The 25,952-nt window shown below is 38.9% G+C and overlaps 1 protein-coding gene across 3 annotated transcripts in view; it reads left to right on the forward strand.

Annotated features, from left to right (window-relative positions):
- Positions 1-16,842, forward strand: part of IL18 (interleukin 18) — a 100,165-nt gene extending 83,323 nt beyond the window's left edge. For 2 of the 3 annotated variants that reach the window (XM_021696598.1, XM_021696600.1), the window contains 5 exons: positions 7,489-7,575; positions 8,790-8,801; positions 12,982-13,116; positions 13,893-14,026; positions 16,507-16,842. In XM_021696598.1, coding sequence (XP_021552273.1) covers positions 7,489-7,575; positions 8,790-8,801; positions 12,982-13,116; positions 13,893-14,026; positions 16,507-16,728 — 590 coding nt within the window. In that variant the 3' untranslated portion in view covers positions 16,729-16,842. The remainder of the gene's footprint in view (positions 1-7,488; positions 7,576-8,789; positions 8,802-12,981; positions 13,117-13,892; positions 14,027-16,506) is intronic. The other variant, XM_021696599.2, reaches the window with a different exon arrangement.
- The last annotated feature ends 9,110 nt before the right edge of the window (positions 16,843-25,952 follow it).

Consider the following 25,952-nt stretch of genomic DNA (forward strand, 5'->3'; position numbering starts at 1 on the left):
AAAATTCAGTTCTCATTTTCACACAAGGCCATTCCAACTACATCGGTTCCATTTTGGCTGTTTGCTTTGAGTCTGTATTTAGCCGTTGATTACATATACACCTTTTACCATTAACTACCTAAATTCGCCTAGGTCTTCTTCCATCCCACCTCTGCCACACCCACATGTATATATTCATAAAATGGCAACATTTTCTTTCTTCCTTTCCTTTTTTTTAATGGCAACATTTTCAAGAACAAAAGGATTTCTAGAACTGAATAGTTAGGTTTTGATCTTGCTGCTATCAAGATGACTATGGGAGTGCCTGGGCGGTTCAGTTGGTTAAGCGTCTGCCTTCGGCTCACGTCTCGATGCCGAAGTCCTGCGATCAAGCCTGGCATTGGGCTCCTTGCTCAGCAGGGAGTCTGCTTCTCCCTCTACCCCTCACTCCGCTCATGCTCACTCTCTCTCTCTCAAAATAAATAAATAAAACCTTAAAAAAAAAAAAAGATGACTACATACATGATTTTAGGGAATTAGGTAATATGCTTCCTCATTTCATCCCATGCCTACGCCACAGAATTGTAATTCCACAGCAAGGATAAACATGATTGCTTTTCAAATTCAAGACACTTTTACTTTCAATCTAATTGTATGTTTTTAAACTCCTATGGCTTAATAATGCTGGCTATACAATAAATATTCAATCAATACATGTTGTGTTAGAATTACAAGAAAGTGGTTATGAGGATATTTGCCACATTATAAATGGTTCTCTCTTTGCAGCCTTACCTAGAATCTAGAATTACAGAATGCTGGAGCTGGTTAAGACCTGAAAAGTTAACCGTTTAACTTCCTCTTTGTTCAAATGAGGAAACTGAGACCCTCAATATTAAGTGACTTGCCCCAGGAAGATTGCAAAGCTTGTGACCTAATTTCCATCATGATTTTCTACCATTCACTAGCCTTTGGCTAGTTTCCAAGTCTTGTATAACTAAAACTGTTTTTGTTTCAAAGAACCAATTGCCACTGCATATTCCCAGGAGGATGGTTCTGAGGCGGTTTGTAACTTTAAAAGAAGAAAAACTCAATAATCTGAGAATTTTAGATGAAATAGTCAAAGCATCTTTATCTAATGGGAACTATAATTTTCATAGACTAGAGTTAAGAAAGCAAAGGAACACGGATGATAAAGCAAAAGAGGAAAATTGAGGGGAGGAGTGAAAAGGGGCACAACACTTACAATCGTAGATGTATTGATATCTAACAAAAAGAGTGGTAAGAAAATAAACACTCACATGAAATAAAAAAGAAACCACTAGAGAAAAAAATGAAAGAGGGAGAATATTGGAGAAACTCTATTTTTTAAAATATGTTTCAGGCGTGCCTGCGTGGCTCAGTCGTTAAGCATCTGCCTTCAGCTCAGGTTATTCCCAGGGTCCTGGGATCGAGCCCCGCATCGGGCTCCCTGCTCAGCGGGAAGCCTGCTTCTCCCTCTCCCACTCCCCCCACTTGTGTTCCTGCTCTCACTATCTCTCTCTGTCAAATAAACAAATAAAATCTTTAAAAAGTAAATTAATTAAATAAAATATGTTTCAGGGGCACCTGGGTGGCTCCATGGGTTAAGCATCTGGCTCTTCCTTTTGGCTCAGGTCATGATCTCAGGGTTGTGAGATCCAGCCCCCCCCATAGGGTTCCACGCTCAGCATGGGGTCTGCTTGGGATTCTCTCCCTTCCCTCTCCCTCCCCCTCTGTTCCTCTCCCCACGCTCTCTCTCTCCCAATCTCTCTCTCTCAAATAAATAAATAAATAAATAAAATCTTAAAAAATAAATGAAATGTGTTTCGGATTTTCCTCATTTTCCTTCTCCTTCTCATTGGCTTTCAGATGGAGTGAAGGTTTTAAGACAGAAAAAATTCTACCAGTCCCTTTATACACTGTTGTCATGGCAACACAGTTTATTATCACAAACGTTTATTCATTTAACATTTATTGAACTCCTGCTGTATATAAGCTTCTTTCCAGGTGTTGAAGATTCAAGAAAAAAACGACAATTCATCGTAAAGAAACTCAGATGGAAGCTGGGCAGACCTATTTGTAATCAAAATAATCTTATTCAGCATAGTAAGAGCTATTTGAGAAGCATAAATAGGGGCAGGTAGAGGGGGCCACTGAGGAGAGAATGATTAGGTAGGAACAGAGGAGCCACGGAGGCTTCCCTAGAGAAAATGTTGAGTGAGGACTTAAAAGATGAAGAATGAAGGGCTTGGCAGGCAACAAAAGCAGGGAAGTTACGGCCTGACAGGAGAAATGACACTGGCAACAATATGTAGCCCGGGAGAGTCTGGAAGCAAGAAAACCAAGTCAAGGAGTATTAAAATAGAAGATACCGGAAGTGATGAGGGCTGAATTTAAAACAGTGCTGGTGGGTAGTCAGAATGGCTAAAATTAACAAGTCAGGAAACAACAGATGTTGGCGAGGATGCAGAAAAAGGGGAACCCTCTTACACTGCTGGTGGGAATGCAAACTGGTACAGTCATTCTGGAGAACAGTATGGAGGTTCCTCAAGTTAAAAATAGAGCTACCCTATTACCCAGCAATTGCACTACTGGGTATTTACCCCAAAGATACAAATGTAGTGATCCGAAGGGGTACGTGCACCCCAGTGTTTATAGCAGCCATGTCCACAATAGCCAAACTGTGGAAAGAGCCAAGATGTCCACTGACAGATGAATGGAGAAAGAAGATGTGGTATATATACAGTGGAATATTACTCAGCCATAAAAAAAAAAAATGAAATCTTACCATTTGCAATGACATGGATGGAACTAGAGGGTATTATGCTAAGCGAAATAAGTCAATCAGAGAAAGACAATTATCATATGATTTTATTCATACGTAGAATTTAAGAAACAAAACAGGATCACAGGGGAAGGAAGGAAAAATAAAATAAGACGAAATCAGAGAGGGAGACAATCCTTAAGAGACTTAACTCTAGGAAACAAACTAAGGGTTGCTGGGTGGGGGGATGGGGTAACTGGGTGATGGACATTAAAGAGGGCATGTGATGTAATGAGCACTGGTTGTTATATGCAACTGATGAATCACTAAACTCTACTTCTGAAACTAATAATACACTCTATGTTAATTAATTGAATTTAAATTTTTAAAAAAGAACTGGATTAGTCAGTAAAATTAATTAAATAATTAATTTTAAAAAACAGTACTGGTGGAGACGGAGAGAAGATACCAAATTCTAGAGACATTTCTGAGTTATAATCTACAGTATTTATGAGACAGTTTAGATAAAGGAATCGAGGACTCCTAGGTTTCCGTTTGGGACAAGTTACTTGGGCATGTTTTGGAAAGTAATTCATTAGTATATCCTGCAGGTGGACTGTGGGTCTGGAGCCAGAAACTGAAATTTGCAAGTTATATACCACCCCCCAACCTAACTACCACCCTCTCTCTACACTTCATGGCCGAACTCCCTAAAAGAATAGTTTGTATTTGCTGTCTTACCTGCCCCTCCGTCCTGCCCCACCCCATGCTGCCCTAGATTTTTGTCAGCGTGCCTCTACTCCCTCCACATTCCCCAAACTCTTCTATTCCCTAACTTCCTAACTGCCAAATTCAATGAACAAGTTTGAGCTTGTGGGCTCTGCAGCTTCGATCTTGCCTTCTGTGACACTTCTCTCTGAGATTTGCAAAATTGAATGCATTTTCCACTCAAGCCTGTCATTCTCTTTTTTCTTAGTTATAATGAGGTAACCACTCAAATTGCCCAAGCCAGCAACTTTGAAGTCACCTGCAGTTCCTCCTTCTTCCATTTGATCTACAACCAATCGCTAAAAACTCCTGCTGTTAAGTCTCCTTTCATCCCCATAGCCACTACCTTAGTTTACATCTTCATCAACTGTTACCTTAACTGTTAAAACTGCTTCTGAGGTTGTTTTCTGGCCTCTGTCCAGTCTTGCCCATAGAATCCATTCTCTACACTGCTGCCAGGGCGAGCTTTTTAAAACATAAATTTGACCATGTCTTCCTCCTACTTAAAGAAAGTCAGTATTTTTTCAGAAAAACAGTTCAAACTCTTTAGCCTACTTAAGCAAGGCCTTTATAATCTGACTCTCCTTTGGGAGCTTTTGTCAAATTGAACTACATTGCAAATTGCATTTTATGTGAATTGAACTAGGCATAATCAACCCATGTAATATAAATAATACTCTCACTTTATAGGCAAAATGAAAATATGTGAAGTCCTCCAAGTTAGCTTATCTAGAATGACATAATTTCCAAGCTGGTAGGCTAAGTGAGTTGTGAACCGTTAACACTCTTGACACATTTAAGTTTCTCTTATACCTGACAAAATTAGCTACTTCCACGTTGATATTATGTAAGCTAGGCTATCCTTTAAATACCTCAGAAGTTCTTGAGATGTAGAGGTTATTGTGATGCTATTTTTTAAATGTTCACTACTCTCATAATTTTAAATGTTTTTTTTTTTTTTTTTTTTAAAGATTTTATTTATTATTTATTTGAGACAGAGAGAATGAGAGAGAGGGAGAGCACATGAGAGGGGGGAGGGTCAGAGGGAGAAGCAGGCTCCTTGCTGAGCAGGGAGCCCGATGCGGGACTTGATCCAGGGACTCCAGGATCATGACCTGAGCCGAAGGCAGTCGCTCAACCAACTGAGCCACCCAGGCGCCCAATTTTAAATGTTTTTATATCTGATAGCAATGCTATCAAAGTGCTGAGGGATATTGTTACTGCTTGTGCTGAGAAGCACCTCCAAATAAATAAGTTGGAAAAACAGTCAGATGCAAGAAAACAAGGGTAAAAGGGCCAAAGTACCACCATGACAGAATGTGTGGAGAAAGCACTATGCAAAGCATTATTTATAATGCTGAGAAAGTTGAAACAAAGAAAGAAAGCAAGAATACACTTTGGTTGTTGTAGATTTGTGTACTCCAAGGGTATCTCTTTACATACTTTTCTATTTATTCCCAAGGAAAAGTTAATCTTGAACTTTGTGAGGTCTTCAGAAATGCTTTCTTCCTGTAAAATGGGGCTGCATTTGCATTAACTACAGTAATAGGCTCCAAACAAGCCATGTTCTCTCAGAATTCCCTGCTTCTTGGCTTTTGCTCACATTTTCCCTCTTTGTGGAAAGCTCTTCTCCTGGCTTTGAAAATGCCTGTCTCTCTTACAAGCCAGCACAATAATCAGTTCCTCTAAGAGGTCTTCCTCAGCACTGCCAGGCAGACAGAGGATCTCGTAAATCCAGCTCTTACAGCATTCATTATACCATTCTGTAATTGTTTATGTATTTGTCTTTCACCAGACTCTGAGTAATTGGAGGGTAGGTATTATGTTTTGTCAGCTTTCTAGCTCCATTACTGACACACAGTACATACTCAATAATTAAATGATGAATGATTTCAAATATTGTATAATATTATTATTTTTAAGGTAACAGTGTCCTCTGAATCCATTCACTCATTGACTAAATACTCACTGTAGTAAATTTAAGTAATTTCATCCAATTCCTGCACATACTACTTAGTACTTCTCAGGTAAATTATTTTCCAAAAATATGAGTGCATTACATAATATTAAAGTTTGTAGAGAAGACCACCCTAGCTATTATTTCATATGCTTGTATATTATATATCTGTATAAATTTGATAACTATTCACATTTGTATGTGTATAAGGAACTGAATCTAGATTAAACTGTTAAATAGCCACCAACTGACAAGTGTCTTGGGTTAACTTAATTTGGATTAAGTTTTTTAACTGAGTTTTAATTTCCTGCTTCCTCTACCATATATATCTGGCCTCAGCAGACTATGCCAGAAAAATATTTGAGTCAGTTCTCTACCTAGGAGCTTGGACTTAAATACCCCTATATATACTAATGACAAGTGTGACCCAAGCACCTGTCTTAGAGCCCCAACCATAACTACCGTCAGGAACCCAAGGTACCGCTGAACTCTGGAGTAGAGCCTCTTAATCATTTCTGTGTCATGGATCCTAATGGACAATCTAGTGAAGTTTATGGACCCCTTCTCAAAATAATGTTTTTACATGTATACCATTAAATCTATTATATCAAAATGGGGTTATCAAAAAAATTAACAAATTTTGATGTAGTATATATGTGCTTCTTTATTAACACATAAATCACAAAATCTACGGGTATGACCAGTAACTTCTGTATAGTTCAAAGTAGTAAGGAATTTAAACCCTATTTCAAGATCTTGGGGCGCCTGGGTGGCTCAGTCGTTAAGCGTCTGCCTTTGGCTCAGGTCATGATCCCAGGGTCCTGGGATCGAGCCCTGCATCAGGCTCCCTGCTCAGCCAGGAGCCTGCTTCTCCCTCTCCCGCTCCCCCCTGCTTGTGTTCCCTCTCTCGCTGTGTCTCTCTCTGTCAAATAAATAAATAAGGAGCGCCTGGGTGGCTCAGTCATTAAGCGTCTGCCTTCGGCTCAGGTCATGATCCCAGGGTCCCGGCATCGAGCACCGCATTGGGCTCCCTGCTCGGCGGGAAGCCTGCTTCTCCCTCTCCCACTCCCCCTGCTTGTATTCCCTCTCTTGCTGTGTTTCTCTGTCAAATAAATAAATAAGTAAAATCTTTTAAAAAAATAAATAAACCCTATTTCAAGATCTCAAGATAACACAATAGGAAATCTGTATTTTTATTAGTGACATTGCAGGTACTGCTAATAATACGTTTGTTTCCTACACCATAATGGAAGGAACTGCTAAATTTCAGTTAGAAGTTCGTGAAAATAAATATGTATTTTTTTTTCCCATCACAAACTTCCCAGATAGAGAATCCCGCTTCATAGACAAAGATCTGGAAGGATACACGCTATATTGGAGTGGGATGGAGTAGGGTGGGGCAGAGGAGAAGAACAAAAATAAGTTTTAACATTTTCAAATCCTATATTATTATTTGTTGTTGTTGTTTACAGAAACACTGTATATTTATGTATTACTTGTGTAAAAAGCATACTATAACCCTCACTGCCAAGTGGAAACACCATTTTTATCATTGTTTCACTTCTAGCACTTTGACAATGAACTCACAAACCTTCAGTCTCCCATGCACATGAACCCATTGGTTGAAAGACAGAGATAGAGCCCATTCATAGTTAAATGACAGGCATTCTATATTTATATTGATAATACGTTTCCCCCAAGATACTAAGACAATATTTCAGTTCATTAGTGGACGACTTATCCACCCTTTATAACTCTGTTTTATGAGAAGATGCTTTCTAGATTCCAAATATCTGATGGTTTGTAAGAGAACATCTGAACACGTGTATTCATAAGCTGAAGACCCAAGCATTTATTAAATGTCTAAAGTGTTCATCGGCATATTGGGTGATACACTGACTTCTGAATTTGGAGTAGTACAAGGCAGTAAGTAGTAAAAGATTCTTTTTGTGTAAATGGAACAACCACTACCTTTTCACAGATGATGATTTGCTTTCATTAGGAATAAAGATGGCTGCTAACCCAGGAAAAGACAATTGCATCAACTTTGTGGAAATGAAATTTATTGACAATATGCTTTACTTTAAAGGTAAGCCTAAAGCAATAGACCAAATAAGGGTTCAGATAAATGTATGCAGCTAGAAAAGATGTTGTGAAGTGAACTATTAAGTGCCTCTTTTTTTTTTTTTTAAAGATTTTATTTTATTTATTTGACAGAGAGAGAGATAGCGAGAGCAGGAACACAAGCAGGGGGAGTGGGAGAGGGAGAAGCAGGCTTCCCGCCGAGCAGGGAGCCCGATGTGAGGCTCGATCCCAGGACCCTGGGATCATGACCTGAGCCGAAGGCAGACGCTTAACGACTGAGCCCCCAGGCGCCCCTTAAGTGCCTCTTTTTTGTCACCAAATTCCACTGTAATACTAATGACACTATTCTCTGGGGAGAATAGAAATTAACCATAATATGTCCAATATCCTAGCACCTCGTCCCACCACATGTCCTGGCTCTTTAGTTAACAGTAGCCAACTCATAAGGTGGCTTCAGGTGCACATCATGAAAACCCCACAAAATTGGGTACATTCAGGGAATATAATTTCCCAAAACAAACTGGTAAATCATATAAGAAATACCTTACATCTAGAGTTCTGTGAGTGAGTTATACCATTTCATGTAAAAATATTTGACAAATAAAAACAGATTCTAATGATTAATCTTCGATGGGCAGTTTGGCTTCACTTGAAAGGCTGGCTTCATTTGACAGCTTCATAGAAAGTCCCTAGGTGGGGTGCCTGGGTGGCTCAGTCATTAGGCATCTGCCTTCGGCTCGGATCATGGTCCCAGGGTCCTGGGATTGAGCCCCGCATTGGGCTCCCTGCCTGCCTCTCCCTCTCCCACTCCCCCTGCTTGTGTTCTCTCTCTGTGTCAAATAAATAAATAAAAAATCTAAAAAAGAAAAGAAAAGAAAAGAAAGTCCCTAGGTGACTTTCCATTTAAACAATAAACTTAAGAGTAAATCTATCATTTTATAAAATTTCCTTTTAACTGAAAATTCAAATTTATAAACCCGGGATATAGGTTTTTTATCTCATTTACCTGTGAACACACTAAGTCTAATGAGCTTCATTTTATGGGACCTTTGGGATGATTATATAATATTTCTGATGGAGGCCCACAAAAGCTATCACTGGTAAGATAGTGGTTAAATATTGGGGAGTGACAGGAGAGTAATGAAATGGTAGGGTAAAAGATATTCTGAATTGAAATATAGAATTCAACATATTTTGTTTCTCTTTTTTCCCCTTTAGCTGAAAATGATGGTAAAGTATAAATTTATTTCTCTTTCTTTGTAAAATAAGTAACTACTTTAGTAAGCATCTCTCAGACACATCCATATCACCACTCTTAGCTGAGAGAAGCTAGTACCAGTATATTTGAGATGTGAATCTTCCCACAAAGGAATGTGGACTCGATAGCATAAAGGTGACCCTAAGAGATACAGAGAAGAACGTCTAGCAAAATACGCTTCTCTCTACACCTTAGGAAATTCTCCAGCTCTTAGAATCTACAAAGTAGATTATCTGTTATACAGATCCTGAGATTAGCAGGAAGTTATGGATTCTCTGGAGGAAAAGGGGAGTGAAGCATGAGAACTGTCCAAAATCAAGAGAATCCTCCTTCTTCAACCCCCTCTCTCAGAAATGCTTTGGAAAGAAGCCCGGGAGGCTCCCAGGGGATAGGGAATTCTGGAAATAGAGGAGATGGGGAAGGGGAGAGCAAGCAGAACTATGAGGCTGAGTCATTGAGTCTTATTAAGATGTGGATGCACCCAGTCCTTGGCCTGGCATTCAGGTAGGATCATACCCAAGTCTGGCCTGTGATCCTCTAACAGGCCCCCAGATTATGAAAGGCCATTAGTTTCTCATACTTTTCCTTAAAAATATCACTTTTCCCATTCTTAAGGTGATCCTTACTGGACTAGAAATAGAAGATAGCAACTTTTTTGAAAAAATACTATTTTTTCATGTTTCTTTTATCCCCCCAGCTTTATTGAGATATAAATGACATATAACTCCTCATGCTTCTTAAAGACTGTCCTACTCTCCATTTATTTAATTCAATACATATTGGCATCTGTATCCCAGGTGCTATGTTAAACAGTAGGATACAATGGCGAACAAAACATGGCTCTTACAGGAAGAAGCAGGTACATCAGGAAGGCAAATGGACTATGGTATGTCAAGTGTTAACAAAGGCACAGGATGCTATGGGAGCACATGGAAGGGGCCCCTAATTCAGTCCAGTAGATTCTGGGAGGGCACTTTGAAGGAGGGACAGATTTGAAGAGTGAATAGGAGTTAGCCAAGAGAAAGTATTTTAGGCAGGGAGAAGACCACATGCAAAGGCCAAGATATGAAAGAAAGCATGGCACCTATGGGGAATTAAAAGTAACTCAGAATGGGAGTAGGAGAATGGTGTGAGAAGAATGATAAATAGGGAGCAGATAAAGAAGGTTCTCTTATTCCAAGATAGGGAATTTGGATCTTATCTTTGGGATAATGGGGACTCATTAAGCACAATTTATATGATCTGGAATACAGAGTAGTTTGCTGTAACAAAGTGATCCAAAAATATAGTAACTGAATAAGATAGAAAATGTTTCTGTCAAACACAAGACCAAGTAGGTAGTTCAGCATTAGCATGGCTAGATACTGCCTGATGATGTTGGGATCTCAAGTTTCTTCTCTCTTGTTATTCCAGCATCCCTAAGCTGTTGAACTCATTCACATACTTGAAAAGCATTACCACACTTCCTGGGTCCATATCCCAGCTAGCAAGAAAGGGTTCAAAGTAAGAGGAAGACAGCCCCATTTCTTTTAGAGGCTCCACTTGGAAGTCATACACATCAACTGCACTCATTCCATCCATTAGAATTTAGTCATGTGGCCACACCAACTTCGAGGAAATCTGAAAATATGATCTTTATTCTGTGTAGCCATGCGCCTCATTAAAATTCAGAGATAAATGATCATCTCTCTGAATTTTAACTTAATTAAAATTGAATTATAATTCCTTCTGACTTCAGTGTAAAGAACTGATGTGTGACAGAAGGGGGGGGATGCCAATTAAGAGGCTATTATTGCAGTCCCTGTAAGAAATGACAGTGACACGGATTAAGGTAGGCACAGTGGGTGCCAATGAAGAGCTGTGGAGGGATTTTAGAAATATTTGGAAGAATCAACAGGACATGATTGGGGCTGGATTTAGAATGAGATGGAGAGAAAGACAGAAGAGATAATGGCTACATTTTTTCACTTAGGCAATTTGTAGGAAACACAAGAGGAAGAGCAGGGTAAAGAGGTATGCAGAGCAAAGAGGAAGACATAAATTTAGTTTTGGTTCTTATCTGTGGGACATCGTAGTGGAAATGTCCAGTAGACCCTTGGACATATAGTTCAGAGCTCGGGATGGAAATCTGGGCTGGTTATAGAGATGTAGGAGGCTTATGTATAGAAATGGCATCTGAAGCTACAGGAATAAAAAGACAAATCAGAGGAAATGTGTAAAGGGAGAAAGTAAGAGTCAGTGACTAAACTCTGAGGAAATACCTACATTTAAAGGATGCAGTAGAAAAAGAAGCTAATAAAGAACAGAGCAGAGTAACCAAAGAGGAAGGAGAAAAACCAAGAGAATGTCACGGAATCCCAGGAGAGCCTTTCAAGCTGGAGGTAAAAGGTAGCCTGTTGGATTTTGCAGCCTTGAACACCAAGGGCTGGAAAGCTCTATTACATTTAGCAACAGGGAATTTGGTGACCTCAGTGAAAGCAGTTTAATGGAGAAATGGAGGCAGAGGGGAGAAATGGGTGGCTCCGTGGGTTAAGTGTCTGCCTTCAGCTCAGGTCATGATCCCAGGGTCCTGGGATAGAGCCCCGGGTCGGGCTCGATCCCAGGGTCCTGGGATGGAGCCCCGGGTCGGGCTCCCTGCTCAGCCAGGAGTCTCCCTCTCCCTTTCCATCTGCCTCTCCCCCAGCTCATGCTCTCTCTCACTCTCTATCAAATAAATAAATAAAATCTTAAAGAAAAAAGAAAAAAGAAAAAGAAATGGAGGCAGATGCAGACTGCAATTAGTAGAAGAGTGAATGGTAAGGAAGTGATACAGACAATTCTTGCCAGAAGCATGGTTATTAAAAGGAAGAGAGAAACAAGGCCAGCTACAGAGTGGAATATGGTTGATAGAGAAATTTTAAATCTCAAAGTGAAAAGAGCTTTATGTTTTTCTTATAAAAATAATGTTTATTGTAAATAATTTTAGGCAATTAAGCTGAGAACAATAAGAAAAATAAAAGCATGAAAATAACCCAGAAATAATCATTGCTATCATTTTGATGCAATATTCCTATACATCTTTCAGTATATGTTATACTATACCTAAGATTCTTTTTCTAGTTTAAATTCACATGCATATCTTTCCATGGCAATGAATAATTACAGTTATATTCAATCTGTGATCTTCCATAGTAAGGGCCTATCAAAATGTTTTTGATCAATCCCCAATTGATGGCATTTGAGTTGTTTCCAGTTTGTTGCTATTATTAACAATGCTCCTATAAGCATTTGTGTAGTGAAATATTTACAAATTTGCCTGATTGTTTCTTTAGAATAAGATCCAGGAATAGAACGGCTGGTTGATAGAAGAGAGGGGATGATTGGTAAATCCAGGTTTCAGTGGAAGATACATACGGAGCACAGATGGGGTTAGCTCTGGACACCAAAAGGGGCAACTTTTCCACATTTCCTCTTGGGACAAGAGGCGTAGAGGAAATAGCAGGGGGTGCCACAGTTACATTTCTAAGTGGAGTGGCAGGAAATCATTTGCTGAAAGCGAAAGCAGAGGTGACAATGTAGAGATCCTTAGGAGACAGGAGGTTTGGAATTGCAGCTCTGCTATACAGAAGAATACTGAAGTGTAACAGAAAGGAAGTATTGACAATCGGTGAATTTGTGATGGCACCAACTTGTACATATGTATAATTATTCACCAGCAAGACTCGGCAGCCAGGTTTGGGGGTTTTGTAGTAGGCAGACAAATAAATTCGGGATTTAAGATTCTGGCAAAAAGGTGGATAAAATGATGAGCCGTGAGGTCCAGGCTGCATAGAGAAGAAAGGGAGGACAGGAAGAGGTTAGACGGAGAAAATGTAAGAGGCAGGAGGCTCTGAAGTAGAGGAAAAGCTTAAGAAAGTAAAAGGATGGGAGATAATGGTTGGAAAATGGGATATTTGAATATAATACTGTAGAGGAAAAGTAGTTCTGGGTGATAACAAGAACTGGCTGTGCTCTTGGAAGTGGGTTAAAAAACACCGTGCAATGTTGCCCTAGCTGCTTATGTACCAGAAGATTATGATTAGTAGCTATTGAAAACTGAAATATACAGTATGCTTATTTGTAAATTTAGAGGGAAAAAATGTATTTTTAAATGAAATTTAATGTGCATTGTAGACAACCTGGAAACAGATTACTTTGGCAAGCTTGAACCTAAAATCTCAATCATACGAAATTTGAACGACCAAGTTCTCTTCGTTAACCAGGAAAATCAACCCGTGTTTGAGGATATGCCTGATTCTGACTGTACAGGTATTATTTTTTTAATATATATTTGTAACATAAAAGTGACAAGCTGCTACTTCTTCTCATTCCATTTAACTACCTCTGTTTTTCTGTGATAGACCTAATCCTCATATGAAAAGTCCTAGGAGTAGTAACAACTTCACTCACAAGAAACTTGATAGGGTATCCCACATTTTTTTAGCTGGGGTGAAAAATTGATGCAATAAAGACATTGCCTACATGTGGGTCACCAATCCCTTCACTGTAATTGCATTAACTATATAGGATCTCAAATGGATCCTTGATACCTGCTGCTCATAGCTGAAATTGCTGATGGCATTTTCGAAACTCAAAATTAAAAATAAATACACAAGCATTTCAAGTAAGTCTGTCTTACCCCAGAAATTTAGAGTGCCTTATAAAGTGAATCAGTTTACTGTGCCTTCCAAGGTTTGAATTCCAAATCAGAGTTGAGGCAGAGTTGAAACAGTGAAGTGCACTTTTGAAAAAAAAACTAAATTTTTACCTTAACAGATTTTTTAAATGTTCTATTTAGCATTTAGAAGTTAAAAACAATCTTTTAATGAACTCAGAGTATCTGTAAAACACTCAGAAAGTTGAAGCATTTGTGTTATAATACATATTGTAAGTGTGTTTTAAAGAATGTGAGGGCACCTATTTAACAGGCTGAATCTCAGAGTAATGATAATGGGTCTATTAAGGATTATCCTTAGGCTAATTTCCATAAATACTGATTTGCAAAACTTCTAACTAGTGTTCTCATTTATTAATGTTTGTTTCAGATAACGCACCCCATACCGTATTTATCATATATATGTATAAAGATAGCCTCACTAGAGGTCTGGCAGTAACCATCTCTGTGAAGTGTAGGAGAATGTCTACTCTCTCCTGTAAGAACAAAACTATTTCCTTTAAGGTAAGACTGACTTGTTTTAGTCATATTTTTGTGCAAAATTTAAAAACCCAAATATCCTCAGTCCTAGCTTCTTTCTAGAACAAAAATAGCAAGAAGCAGAGAAGCCTTAATATGGATAGTTACTAAAAATTGTCAGACTCTCTAACTTATTGCAATGACATCATGGTTTTTCTGAGCCTGTTGTAGGGAGGAACGGGCACAAGACTTGTTTCAGAACCCGAGTCTTCTGAATAATCAACCTATAGATAAAGTAAGAATATAGAGTACAGACATGAATTATCATGTATATTAAAGAATGGCATGTGAATTTCTAGAATGAGTCCTGCCATACAGAATGAAGTTAAATATCCTTCTGTAAGCCTTCTACTTTGTAAATTATGATATTTTAATCCTTAATTATTTTGTTCCTGCTTCTTAGCCTAAGTCTTGGCTACATCCTTCAGCTTTCAATTGATATATGTTATTTTCTTATTTATTTTTTTAAATAAATAAATTTTAATATGGGGCTTGAACTCACAACCCTGAGATCAAGACTCAAGCTGAGATCAAGAGTCAGACGCTTAAACGACTGAGCCACCCAGGCGCCCCCATTTATGTAGTTATTTTTAAGTTCTCTCAGACTTACTTGGGAGAGGACCAAACTAACAGATGTTAGGTCAAGCTTACCTTCCCCTAGGTTCAGATTCAACCCCTCCTGATGTAAAGAATACCTTAGGCCCTTGGAGCACTCAAGTTTTGCCAGGTAGGGCTTTCCAAGTTGAGGGTTTCCCAAGGTCACTGGGATTGTTTCCACATCCATTTGTTGTGCATCTTCCCTATGAGGACTGTCAATAGTTAACACTAAAGCCAAGGAGAGCTACTGCCCCAAGATTTCCTTGCCTCTGTTCTGAAATAGGACACTGAACTAGTTAGAGATCACTTATTCTACCTATCCACACCTCCACTTTCAACTATAACTTTCCACACTAAGTTTGAAGTAAAAAGTTTATCTCGCTCTAGTATTTCTAGAGCTTTTGAAGTTTTAGCTAAGGATGACTTATCACTTATACATTAGACTTTAGCTTAGTCGCAAACTGGCTCCCCCGGCTTGGAGTCTCCCTAAATTCTGGTATATTGTAGACAGCTGCAGATGAGCTGGGGTGAACTAGTTTATACTCTCATCATTTCAGGACTCTTCACTTGTTGATAAAAGACAAAGGTCAAGAGTTAGGACTATAAATTCCACAAGTGTTTGAGAAGTTTGGAGGTACCCCCCACCCAGGTTCTTTCAGGCATCTTGGGAGGATGCTGGAATGCTATTTTGTGTCTGGAGGTCTCTCCATCAGTCCTTAGACAGGATCATGGTAATCTTTGCTACCAGGGGTCAAAATTAAGCTCAAAAAAAAAAAAAAAAAAAAGTCTGCTGGCTCTGGGATTAACATGGAAAGAACCTCAGGTGGTCTTTACATTTTCTAGTCCATCCTGAAAAGTAGGTATGATGTAATAATAGGAAAAGTGCAGGCAATACAGTCAGTTGGGTGACCAACAGTTTCCTGTGGTCTAGCTATCCTTGAGAAAACCCTATGCTGGGGCTGAAGGATATAGGAATCAGCATTTGGTTCAGAGCAGAGCCCAGCCAATTTCAGGATAGAAATTCAGAACTACTACGGGACTAGAGTGCTTGACAGAGAAAAAGTGCTGTCTAAGCCAATAAGCAGGGCTACACTGGAACCCAGGACATAGCCGTAGGACAAGCAGTGGGTCTATTTACAGCACGTTTCAGTCCCAGGCTCTGCTCAAGGAAGAAAGAAGCTGAGATGCCTGCCACTTTCTGCCTCTCTCACATTTGGCTCAGAAACAAGAGCTAGCCTTTGCCTAGCCTAGCTCATCAATGTCTTTAGCTGTGAATGGTTGAAGAAGACAGGAACTGACCTTAGCACAAACACGTGGTCTCTGCTGGAACTCTACTTCGTCTTGACCAGATATGGACTCCAATTGGGGGAGAGGAGAAAAGGAAGCTATCCGATGGGTAAATTGGGAGAAACTACAGGCCTAAACCTGAACGTGCATTCAACGGTGGGAAAAGCCAGAGTAAACAGGGAGAATAGATTAGGAATTAAGAGGAAGAGGATTCATCAGTCTTACACAATTCACAGGGTTTTAGAGGTGAGGGGGTGGGGGGATGCGTTAGCCCGGTGATGGGTATTAAAGAGGCACGTACTGCATGGAGCACTGGGTGTTATACGCAAACAATGAATCATGGAACACTACATCAGAAACTAATGATGTAATGTATGGTGATTAACATAACATAATAAAATAAAATTAAAAAAAAAGAGGGAGAGGAGATCAGTGTTCTTATATTAAAAGGTTTGTTTGTTTAACTCTTGAGAATAAAAACTTCTTTAGTTCTGTGCAGTAATATACTTCAAAATAAACCACACATATTCAAATTGTTCATGTCCTTAAAAAATTAAATAATCTTTTTTTTCTCTCTCTAGGAAATGTGTCCTCCCGATAGTATCAACGATGAAGGAAATGACATCATATTCTTTCAGAGAAGTGTTCCAGGACATGACGATAAGATACAATTTGAGTCTTCATTGTACAAAGGATACTTTCTAGCTTGTAAAGAAGAGAAAGATCTTTTCAAACTCATTTTGAAAGAAAAAGATGAAAGCGGGGATAAATCCATTATGTTCACTGTTCAAAACAAAAGCTAGATATTAAAATTGCACAGTTTGAATTTTCTGAGTTTTTGTCTTTCAGAAAGGTTGTAAGACTTTGAGCCTATAATTGTAGTAATGAAATAAAATGACTAATGGTCTCAAAGGATACCATTAAGAAATGAATAAGAAGGGGCACCTGGGTAGCTCAGTCAGTTGAGTGTCCAACTCTTGATTTCGGCTCAGGTCATGATCTCATGGTTGTGGGATCAAGCCCCGCCTGCATCCAGCTCCACGCTCAGCATGGAGTCTGCTTGAGATTCTTTCCCTCTGCCTCTGCCCCTCCCCCTGCTCACTCTCTCCCTCCCTTTCTCTCTCTCTCAAATAAATAAAATCTTTTAAAAAAAATGAATAAGAAGGTTTCACAAATTGAATTGACTCCTCCTTATCCAGGTTAATAAAATATTTGTATAACATTAAAAGAATGCATAGTTTCAAAACACATTCTACATTGATAGTTGCAACATAGATTATACTCACTAGAACTGCTTTCAGTCTTTTGGGTTACTGGTCCTAATGATAAAAGATACTCATAGTTGACCTTTCTAATTTTTTAAGAATATCATTAAAACCAACAAGATTTTGTAGAGACCACTTCACTTGACTAATTTCTGCATTTCTTCCAAAGTCAGATTGATCCTGAATCCAGGATTATACACTCTGATCAAATGGCATTCAACCCAGGAATGTAAAGATCGTTTAATATTATAAAATGAACTAATGTAATATACCATATTAAGAGAATAAAGCAGGGGCACCTGGGTGGCTCAGTCAGTTAAGGTCTGCCTTCAGCTCAGGTCATGATCCCGGGGTCCTGGGATTGAACCCCACATCAGGCTCTATGCTCAGTGAAGAGCCTGGTTTTTCCTCTCCCTTTGCCACTCCCCCTGCTTGTGTTCTCAGAGATCTCTCTCTCATTCTGTCAAATGAATAAATAAAATCTTTTTAAAAAATAGAATAAAGGATAAAAACCACACAATCATCTCAATAGATGCAGAAAAAGCATTTGACAAAATCCAATTCATAAAAAAAAATTCTCAATAAACTTGAAAGAGAAGATAACTTCTTCAATGTGAAAAAGGACATCTATGAGGGACACCTGGATGGCTCAGTCATTTAAGTGTCTCCTTCAGCTCAGGTCATGATCCCAGGACCCTGGGATTGAGCCCCACGTTGGGCTCCCTGCTCAGCAGGGAGCCTACTTCTCCTTCTTCCCCTTGCTCGTGCTCTCTCTATCTCTCTCTCTCTCTCAAATAAATAAATTAAATCTTTAAAAAAAAAAAGGACATCTATGGAAAACCTACAGCTCACATCATACTTTTTTTAAATTTATTTTTTAAATTCTTATATAATTAACATACAGTGTTATATTAGTTTCAGGTGTACAATATAGTGATTCAACAATTCCATATATTACTAAGTGCTCTTCACAGTAAGTGTATTCATTATCCCCATCACCTATTTCACCCATCCCCCCACCCACCTTCCTTTGGTAACCACCAGTTTGTTCTCTGTATTTAAGAGTCTGGATTTTTTTGTCTCTTTATTCTGTGTTCGTTTGTTTTGTTTCTTAAATTACACATATGAGTGAAATCATATGGTATTTGTCTTTTACTGACTTATTTCACTTAGCATTATACCCTCTAGATCCATCCATGTTGCAAATGACAAGATTTCATTCTTTTTATGGCTGAGTAATATTCCATTATGTATATATACTACATCTTATTTATCCATTCATGTATCACTGGACACTTGGGTTGCTTCCATGATTGGGATATTGTAAAGAATACTACAACAAACATAGGGGTGCATATCTCTTTTTGAATTAGTGCTAACCTCATAGTTAATGGTGAAAAAATAATGCAAGAATGTCAGCGCTTACAACTTCCATTCAACATCATACTGGAGGTTCTAGCCTGTACAATCACAAGAAAAAGAAAGAAAAGGAAGAAGTAAAACCATTCTTATTTGCACACAACATGATTCTGTACCTGGAAGATCTTAAGGAATAGACACAAATGCACAAAATCCCCTATTAAAATTAGCAAGCAAGTTGAGCAAGGCTGCAGAATACAAGATTAATATATGAAAATAAATTGTATTTCTACATATGAGAATGAACAATCTGAAAATAAAAATAAGAAAACAATTCCACTCACAGTATTAAGAAGAATAGAATACTTATGAATAAATTTAGCAAAAGAAGTGCAAGACTCGTACACTGAAAATTCCAAAACAATGCCTAGGGAAATTAAATATGATTTAAATAAATGGAGAAACATTCCATGTTCAATGATTGAAACACTCAATATTGTTAAGATGGCAGTTCCCCTGATATTGATCTATAGATTCAACTCAATGTCCATCAGATTTCCAGCAGGCCTTTTTTTGCAGAAATTTTGACAAGCTATATCTAAAATGTATATGGAAATTCAAAAGACACAGAATAGCCAAAAAATTGTGAAAAAAACCAAAGTTGGGTGTTTTCATTTCCTAATCTTAAAATTTAAATAAGCTACAGTTATGAGAACAGTTTGATACTGGGGAGCCTGGGTGGCTCAGTCATTAAGCGTCTGCCTTCGGCTCAGGTCATGGTCCCAGGGTCCTGGGATCGAGCACCGCATCGGGCTCCCTGCTCAGCGGGAAGCCTGCTTCTCCCTCCCCCATTCCCCCTGCTTGTGTTCCCTCTCTCGCTGTGTCTCTGTCAAATAAATAAATAAAATCTTTAAAAAAAACCCCACAGTTTGATACTAACATAAGGATAAACATAGATCAATAGAACAGATTTGGGAATTCACAAATAAACTTTTATATTTATGACCAATTGATTTTTGACAAAGGCAGATTGATAGAAAAAGAGTCTTCAACAAATGGTGCTGGGACAACTGGATATCCACATGCAAAATGATGAATGTAGACCTTTACCTCACACTATATACAAAAATTAAGTCAAAATGGAACAAAGACATCAGTGTAAACTAAAGCCGGGGTGCCTAGCTGGCTCAGTCGATAGAACATGCAACTCTTGATCTCAGGGTCATGAGTTCAAGCACCATGTTGGGCACAGAGATTACTTTTTCTTTTTTTAAGATTTTATTTATTTATTTGAGAGAGAGAGCATGAGTGTGGGGAGGGGCAGAGGGAGAGGGAGAAGCAGACTCTATCCCAGGACCCTGGGGTCATGACCGGAGCCAAAGGCAGACCCTTAACCAACTGAGCCACCCAAGCACCCCCAGAGATTACAAAAAAAAAAAAGAGAGAGAGAGAAAGAAAGAAAGAAAGCTAAAGCTATAAACTTTGGGTTTATGTCAAGACCTTGGGTTATACAAAGATTTTTTAGACACAATCCAAGAAGCATGATCCATTAAAAAAATAGTAAATTGGACTTAATCAAAATTCAAAATTTGGGAGTGAAACTGGGTGAAGGATAATGGGACTGCTCTGCACTATCTTTGCAACTTCTGTGAACTTTAAATTATTTCAAAATTTAAAATAAAAATTAAAAACTTGCACTCAAAAGACATCATTAAGAAAATGAAAAGATGAGCCACAGAATGGGAAAAAAATTTGTAAATCACACATATGGCAAAAACTTATAGCCAGAATATACAAAGAACTCTTACAACTTAATGAGAAGACATTCCAATTTTTTTTAAATTTTTTTAAAGATTTATTTATTTATTTGACAGAGAGAGAGAGATAGTGAGAGCAAGAACACAAGCAGGGGGAGTGCGAGAGGGAGAAGCAGGCTTCCCGCTGAGCAGGGAGCCTGATGTGGGACTCGATCCCAGGACCCTGGGATCATGACCCAAGCCAAAGGCAGACGCTTAACAGCTGAGCCACCCAGGCGCCCAACAATCCAATTTTTAAATGGGCAAAATATTTGAATAGATATTTCTCCAAAGATGTACAAAGGCTCATAAGCACATGAAAGATGCTTAATATCATTAGTCATTAGGGAAATGCACATTAAAACCACAATGAGAAACCACTTCCTGTCCACTAGGATGGCTACGGTCAGAAAGTGTCAAGTGTCAGCAAGGATGTGAAGAAACAGGAATTTTCATACACTGTTGATGGGAATATGAAGTAGTACAGCCACTTCGAAAAACAGTTTTGCAGTTTCTTTAAAAGTTAAATATAGATTTTTTCATTGACCCAGAAATTCCTTTCCTACATATCTACTCTAGAGAAACAAATCATGTTCACACAAAGATATGTATATTAACATTCATGGCACCATTATTCATAATAGTCAAAAGTGGGAAAAGCCCAGGTGTCCATCAATTGGTGAAGCAATAAACAAAATGCGGTATATCCATAATGGAATACCAGCACTAATAAAAATTTATGAATGAAGTTTAAAACACTATGAATGAAGTTTAAAAACACTATGCTAAATAAAAGAAGCCAAACACAAAAGATTATATGATTCTATTTACATGAAATGTCCAGAAAAGGCAAATCCATAGTGACAGGAAAGTAAATTCATGTTTGCTTTAAGGTTAAGGGTGGAAATGGAGATCAACTGTCAACAGATATGAAGGATCTCATTAGAGAGAAGAAAATGTTCTAAAACTGGATATGGTGATAGTTGCACATGTTGGGGAGGAAAAAATTTTACTCTGTCCTTCAAATTTCTTCTAGACAGTCTAAGAATTAAACTGACATGAGATAGTGTGACGCCTGGGTGCTCAGTCAGTTTGCTGGGCCATTCAGAAACAATGGGACATAGAGAGGAATTTTAACAGACTGCTAAATTCCTTCCTGTGTACCACCCCTAGTTCATATTATACTGTAGTTATCCATGGCCATAGGTCCCTTCCTGGAGCAGGTCCTCCACCTAAATTCTTTTTAGACAATTGGAGGAAAGTCAAAGTTTCTTCTTGAGTCTTTTGGGCCTTGACTGTTTTCAGCTTAAAATAATCTGCATGCCAAAGTGGTACATTTTGGGGTGACCTGCCCTTGGTCCCTATCCAACTTGCTAAATCTAAATCTAAAACTAAAAATCATTGATTTTTGTATACTTAAAATGGGTGAATTTATGGTATGTAAATTATAACCGCAACAAAGTTATTTTTTTAAGAGGAAAAAGTCAGTTTGATCAAATTTTTATATTAACTTAATATTGTTTTTTCCTTACTATAAAATTAAGACTTATTCATTACAGAAATTTTAGAAAATATTAAGGAACAAAAAGAAAAAAAATTTAAAGCACCCATCCTTCCATCTTCAGAAAACCATTGACATTGTAGCATAGATCTTTACAGTTTTTCTTTCTATAGGAATGCAAGCTGAAAAAAAAAAACTCCAAAAAACAAAAACAAAAAAACCTTACCCCTTGCCCTGGACAGAATCTAGTCAACTTTTACAACAATCCTTTCAAAGATGCAGTTGAAATGTTAGACATGCAAAAGTAGAGTGTGTGCTGAGTCTGGAAGTAAGGAATGAAAAGAGCTGAGGGAAAGTACAAAGAGACCCCTAGCTTGAGTCCCACCTCCCCCACCAAAACAAAACAAAACAAGAAACATAGGCTGAAACAAGGACTCCAGTGCAGGTAGTTTATTTGAGAGGTGGTCCCTAGGAGCAGGAGTGAGAAAGGGAATGTGCAAAAACTCATGTAAGGTATGTTGTCCCTGTGGGCCTGATTTGTCCAGAACCTCCTGAGCAGCTTACAGAATGTCCCCCAAATTATTCCAATAGAGGAAGGGAAGCAGGGGCATTTCCCCACCAGCTCCTGACACGCACTAGTTGAAGGTTGCCCCTGGGGATGTTAACACCCACACTTCTGAGCTGTGCTTGGCTGGGCAGATTTACCTGCGGCAGAAAGTGGAAAGACCCACAGTATACTCAAGGCAAAACTGATAGTATGAGCTGGCATGGAAACGTCTGTTGCAATTGCTGAAATCAGAAGTGGGATGAAGAAATGTGATTCGGAGCACAGGCTGGATCAAAGCACCATGGAAAGAAGGTAGAGCTCAAATAGTAGAAATCACCAGAGGCCTTTTAAAAACAGAGAAATAGAATTCCCTTTTTTGTTGAATCTAAGATGCCACTGATTCTAAAATGCACCATTATTTTATGTGCCATTATGAAAGAAAAAACCCTGCCAATTAAACTATGACATGCCTTCAGTTGTAAGGCACATTCTTATTTCAGAGATATTAAAATTGAAAAGTTGCACATTTTAGGATTGACAAATTACAGACACAACTTAACACTATTTGCATTATCCTAATGTAAATGCTTCCATCTCCATGTACCTTTAATAGAGTCTGCTAAATACAGAACACTTTGTGCAGCCCCTTTTTTGTGGAAATTAGGGGGAATTGCTGAATTTCACATCTGAATCAGTGTGAACAGAAGAGTGACAAGCTTTGGATATCAAGATAAGCACCACTGGAGGAAGCAGGAGCTTAGAACAAAAGGGGGACCCTGAGTTTCAGGAATCTGAAGAGACTTTGAGAGTGCTGAGGGAGCAGAAGGCTAGCTGAGGACAAAGCACAAGCTGACACCCTGCAACCTCTGCACACACACACACACACACACACACACACTCCTCCTGGGTGGGATAAGCATGAAATGACATTCTTCCAGGAGGCTCCCAACAGTCTTAATGCTTTACTAGAGGGAAAAACAACCTTAACTTGACAATGGCAAGACCTCCAGTATCTTGTAGGTCCTCTTTAGCATATGAAAGTTCTTTTGAAAACCTCCCTTTTCCTTACCTCCCCCAACTCCCAACTATTTAACCAGCCACCCCTCACAAGCCCAGGACAGCAGCTTTTTCTGCCCATGGATTCTGTCCCCGTGCTTTAATAAAACCACCATATGGCACCAAAGATGTCTCAAGAATTCTTTCTTGGCTGTTGGCTCTGGACCTCAGCCCACCAAACCTCACCTATATTCCAAAACTTCATCAAGAGCAACACTGGATTTTCCTCAATTCATTGAATGGGAGTTTGAGCCAATCTTAACCAGATCTTAATAGACAGGGAGAGTACTTTTAAAAAAAAAAAATACAAAACTGAGATAATATTAAACAGATATTTTATGTCCTTTTCCTTTTAATTATAGTGTTGTTTTTCTTTTTCCTTTTTTTGGGGGGGGGAGGGGCAGAAGTCGAGGGAGAGAGAGAATCCTAAGCAGAATCCTACGCAGGCTCCTCGCCCAGCACAGAGCCTGATCGGGGAGGGGGAGCTCCATCTTGTGATCTCACAACCCTGGGATCATGACCTGAACAGAAATCAAGAGTCAGTCGCTTAAACAACTGAGCCACCCAGCACCCCTTTAATTACTTTGTTTGATCACATTTTTAATTGGCTAGAATCTGAAGTCAGTGCTTGTCACAGACTTGAGTCTTGGAAAAATAAATCTGATCATGCATTCATTATCTTATGTGTAAACCTTCTTTCAATAAAGTCAACATTCTTAAACTTGGTTACAATAAAATAAAAAAAAATGATTAAGAAAGTATGTAGTAATGAATCTGAGAACAGCTTTGTTTTACTATCCTTGACCAGTTGTGCCTGGCCTTGTCAGGTTTAAAATACTGAAGGACTAAATGGTGCCCTTTTGTTCAAACTCCTTTGGTCTTGCCTATCTCTTGACCCCTCATAATATAATGTGGATATTTAGAAAGGTAGGATGAAGTGATGAAATGAGAATGGGTTTTGGAGATGTGCAACCTTATTTTGAGCCTTGTCCCATAACCCAAGACTTTCCCCATAACCAAAGTACACAAGAAATGTATGCTTTAGACACATCTTTCTGAGGCTCAGTTTCCATATAAACTGGAAATGAAAAGAAATGCCACGTCATCAGGCATTTGTACAGATTAAATGAGATACAAAGCTCTCAGTGGTATCTGACTTGGGAATTGTCTGCTGCAATTATCACTGAAATCAGAAGCAGGATGAAGAAATGTGATAAGGCACAGACTTTTCCATGTACCCTCCACCCACTTCCATCTGAGCTCACATGTGGGCACACACACATCTGTCAGAGTGAAACAGGGCCTTTTTTCCTACAAGACTAACCCCATCCTGCTTTAGGTCATTTTTTCCCCCTACAGTGTATAAACTTTATCGCTCACTCTAAAGGAATAAAAACATTGCTGATTTTCCTACCATTCTTTCTGGCTCTTAGACATATGTTGCTTTTCCCCTATCTTTTCTCAACACATGGGTTTTATAATTGAATGAGAAAACATCAGGTCATAAAAGCCTGCTTTATTTTGCTTGTTTGTTTTCCAAATTTTAAACCCTTGATTTTGTTGCACAAAAGAAATCCAATTTAACCTGGTCAACAGAAAATAGCAACTCAGAGTTTGCAATTTTGATACATCTACTTATGATGGTCTCTGGACCCACAAAACCCATATCGCAAAACAAAATCTCTATTCACATCTGAAGGTATGCTCAAAATTCAGTCTTTGATTCCCCGCCCCCCCCCCAGTGGTAATGTGTTTGCTCATGGATGGGCCCTCCCATGAGTGGACCCTGTCTTTTGTCTAGGACCTAAATTAAGCACATCTCACAGAGCTCAGTTTAGGAAACTAGAAAGTAAAAACAGTCAAAGGTAGAGGAAATGATCAAATCTGGGGCAGGATGCCATGAGACTCTACCCACCCCAAAAGAGCTCTTCAGTTGACCTACAAAGGAAGCACTTTGAGAAGGAACCATGAGAGACTATGGACTCCGAGAAACAAACTGAGGGTTCTAGAGGGGAGGGGGGTGGGGGGATGGGTTAGCCCAGTGATGGGTATTAAGGAGGGCACGTACTGAACGGAGCACTGGGTGTTATACACAAACAATGAATCATGGAACACTACATCAAAAACTAATGATGTAATGTATGGTGATTAACATAACATAATAATTAAAAAAAAAACAACCTGCCCAGGCTTCCCATCCCATCAAAGTGAAAGCCTCCAACCTTGTAATGGCTTACAAGGCCCTATGCCACCTGGTTCCCCACTTATCTCTCTGATTTTGTCTCCTTCTCCCCTCCATATTTATTTGCTCCGGCCATACTGGTCATTCTGCTCCGCAAACAAGCATACTTCCACTTTAGGATCTACTTGCTTTCTTTGCCTGTAACTCTCCCTACAAACATCCAGTGACTAATTCCCTACCTCCTTTAAGGCTTTGGTGAAATCTCTCTTTTTCAATGAGGCTTACCCTAACTACTCTATTTAATATCATAACCTACCTTAT

This window comes from Neomonachus schauinslandi, chromosome 11, assembly GCF_002201575.2.
Source record: "Neomonachus schauinslandi chromosome 11, ASM220157v2, whole genome shotgun sequence".
Lineage (NCBI taxonomy): Eukaryota > Metazoa > Chordata > Mammalia > Carnivora > Phocidae > Neomonachus > Neomonachus schauinslandi.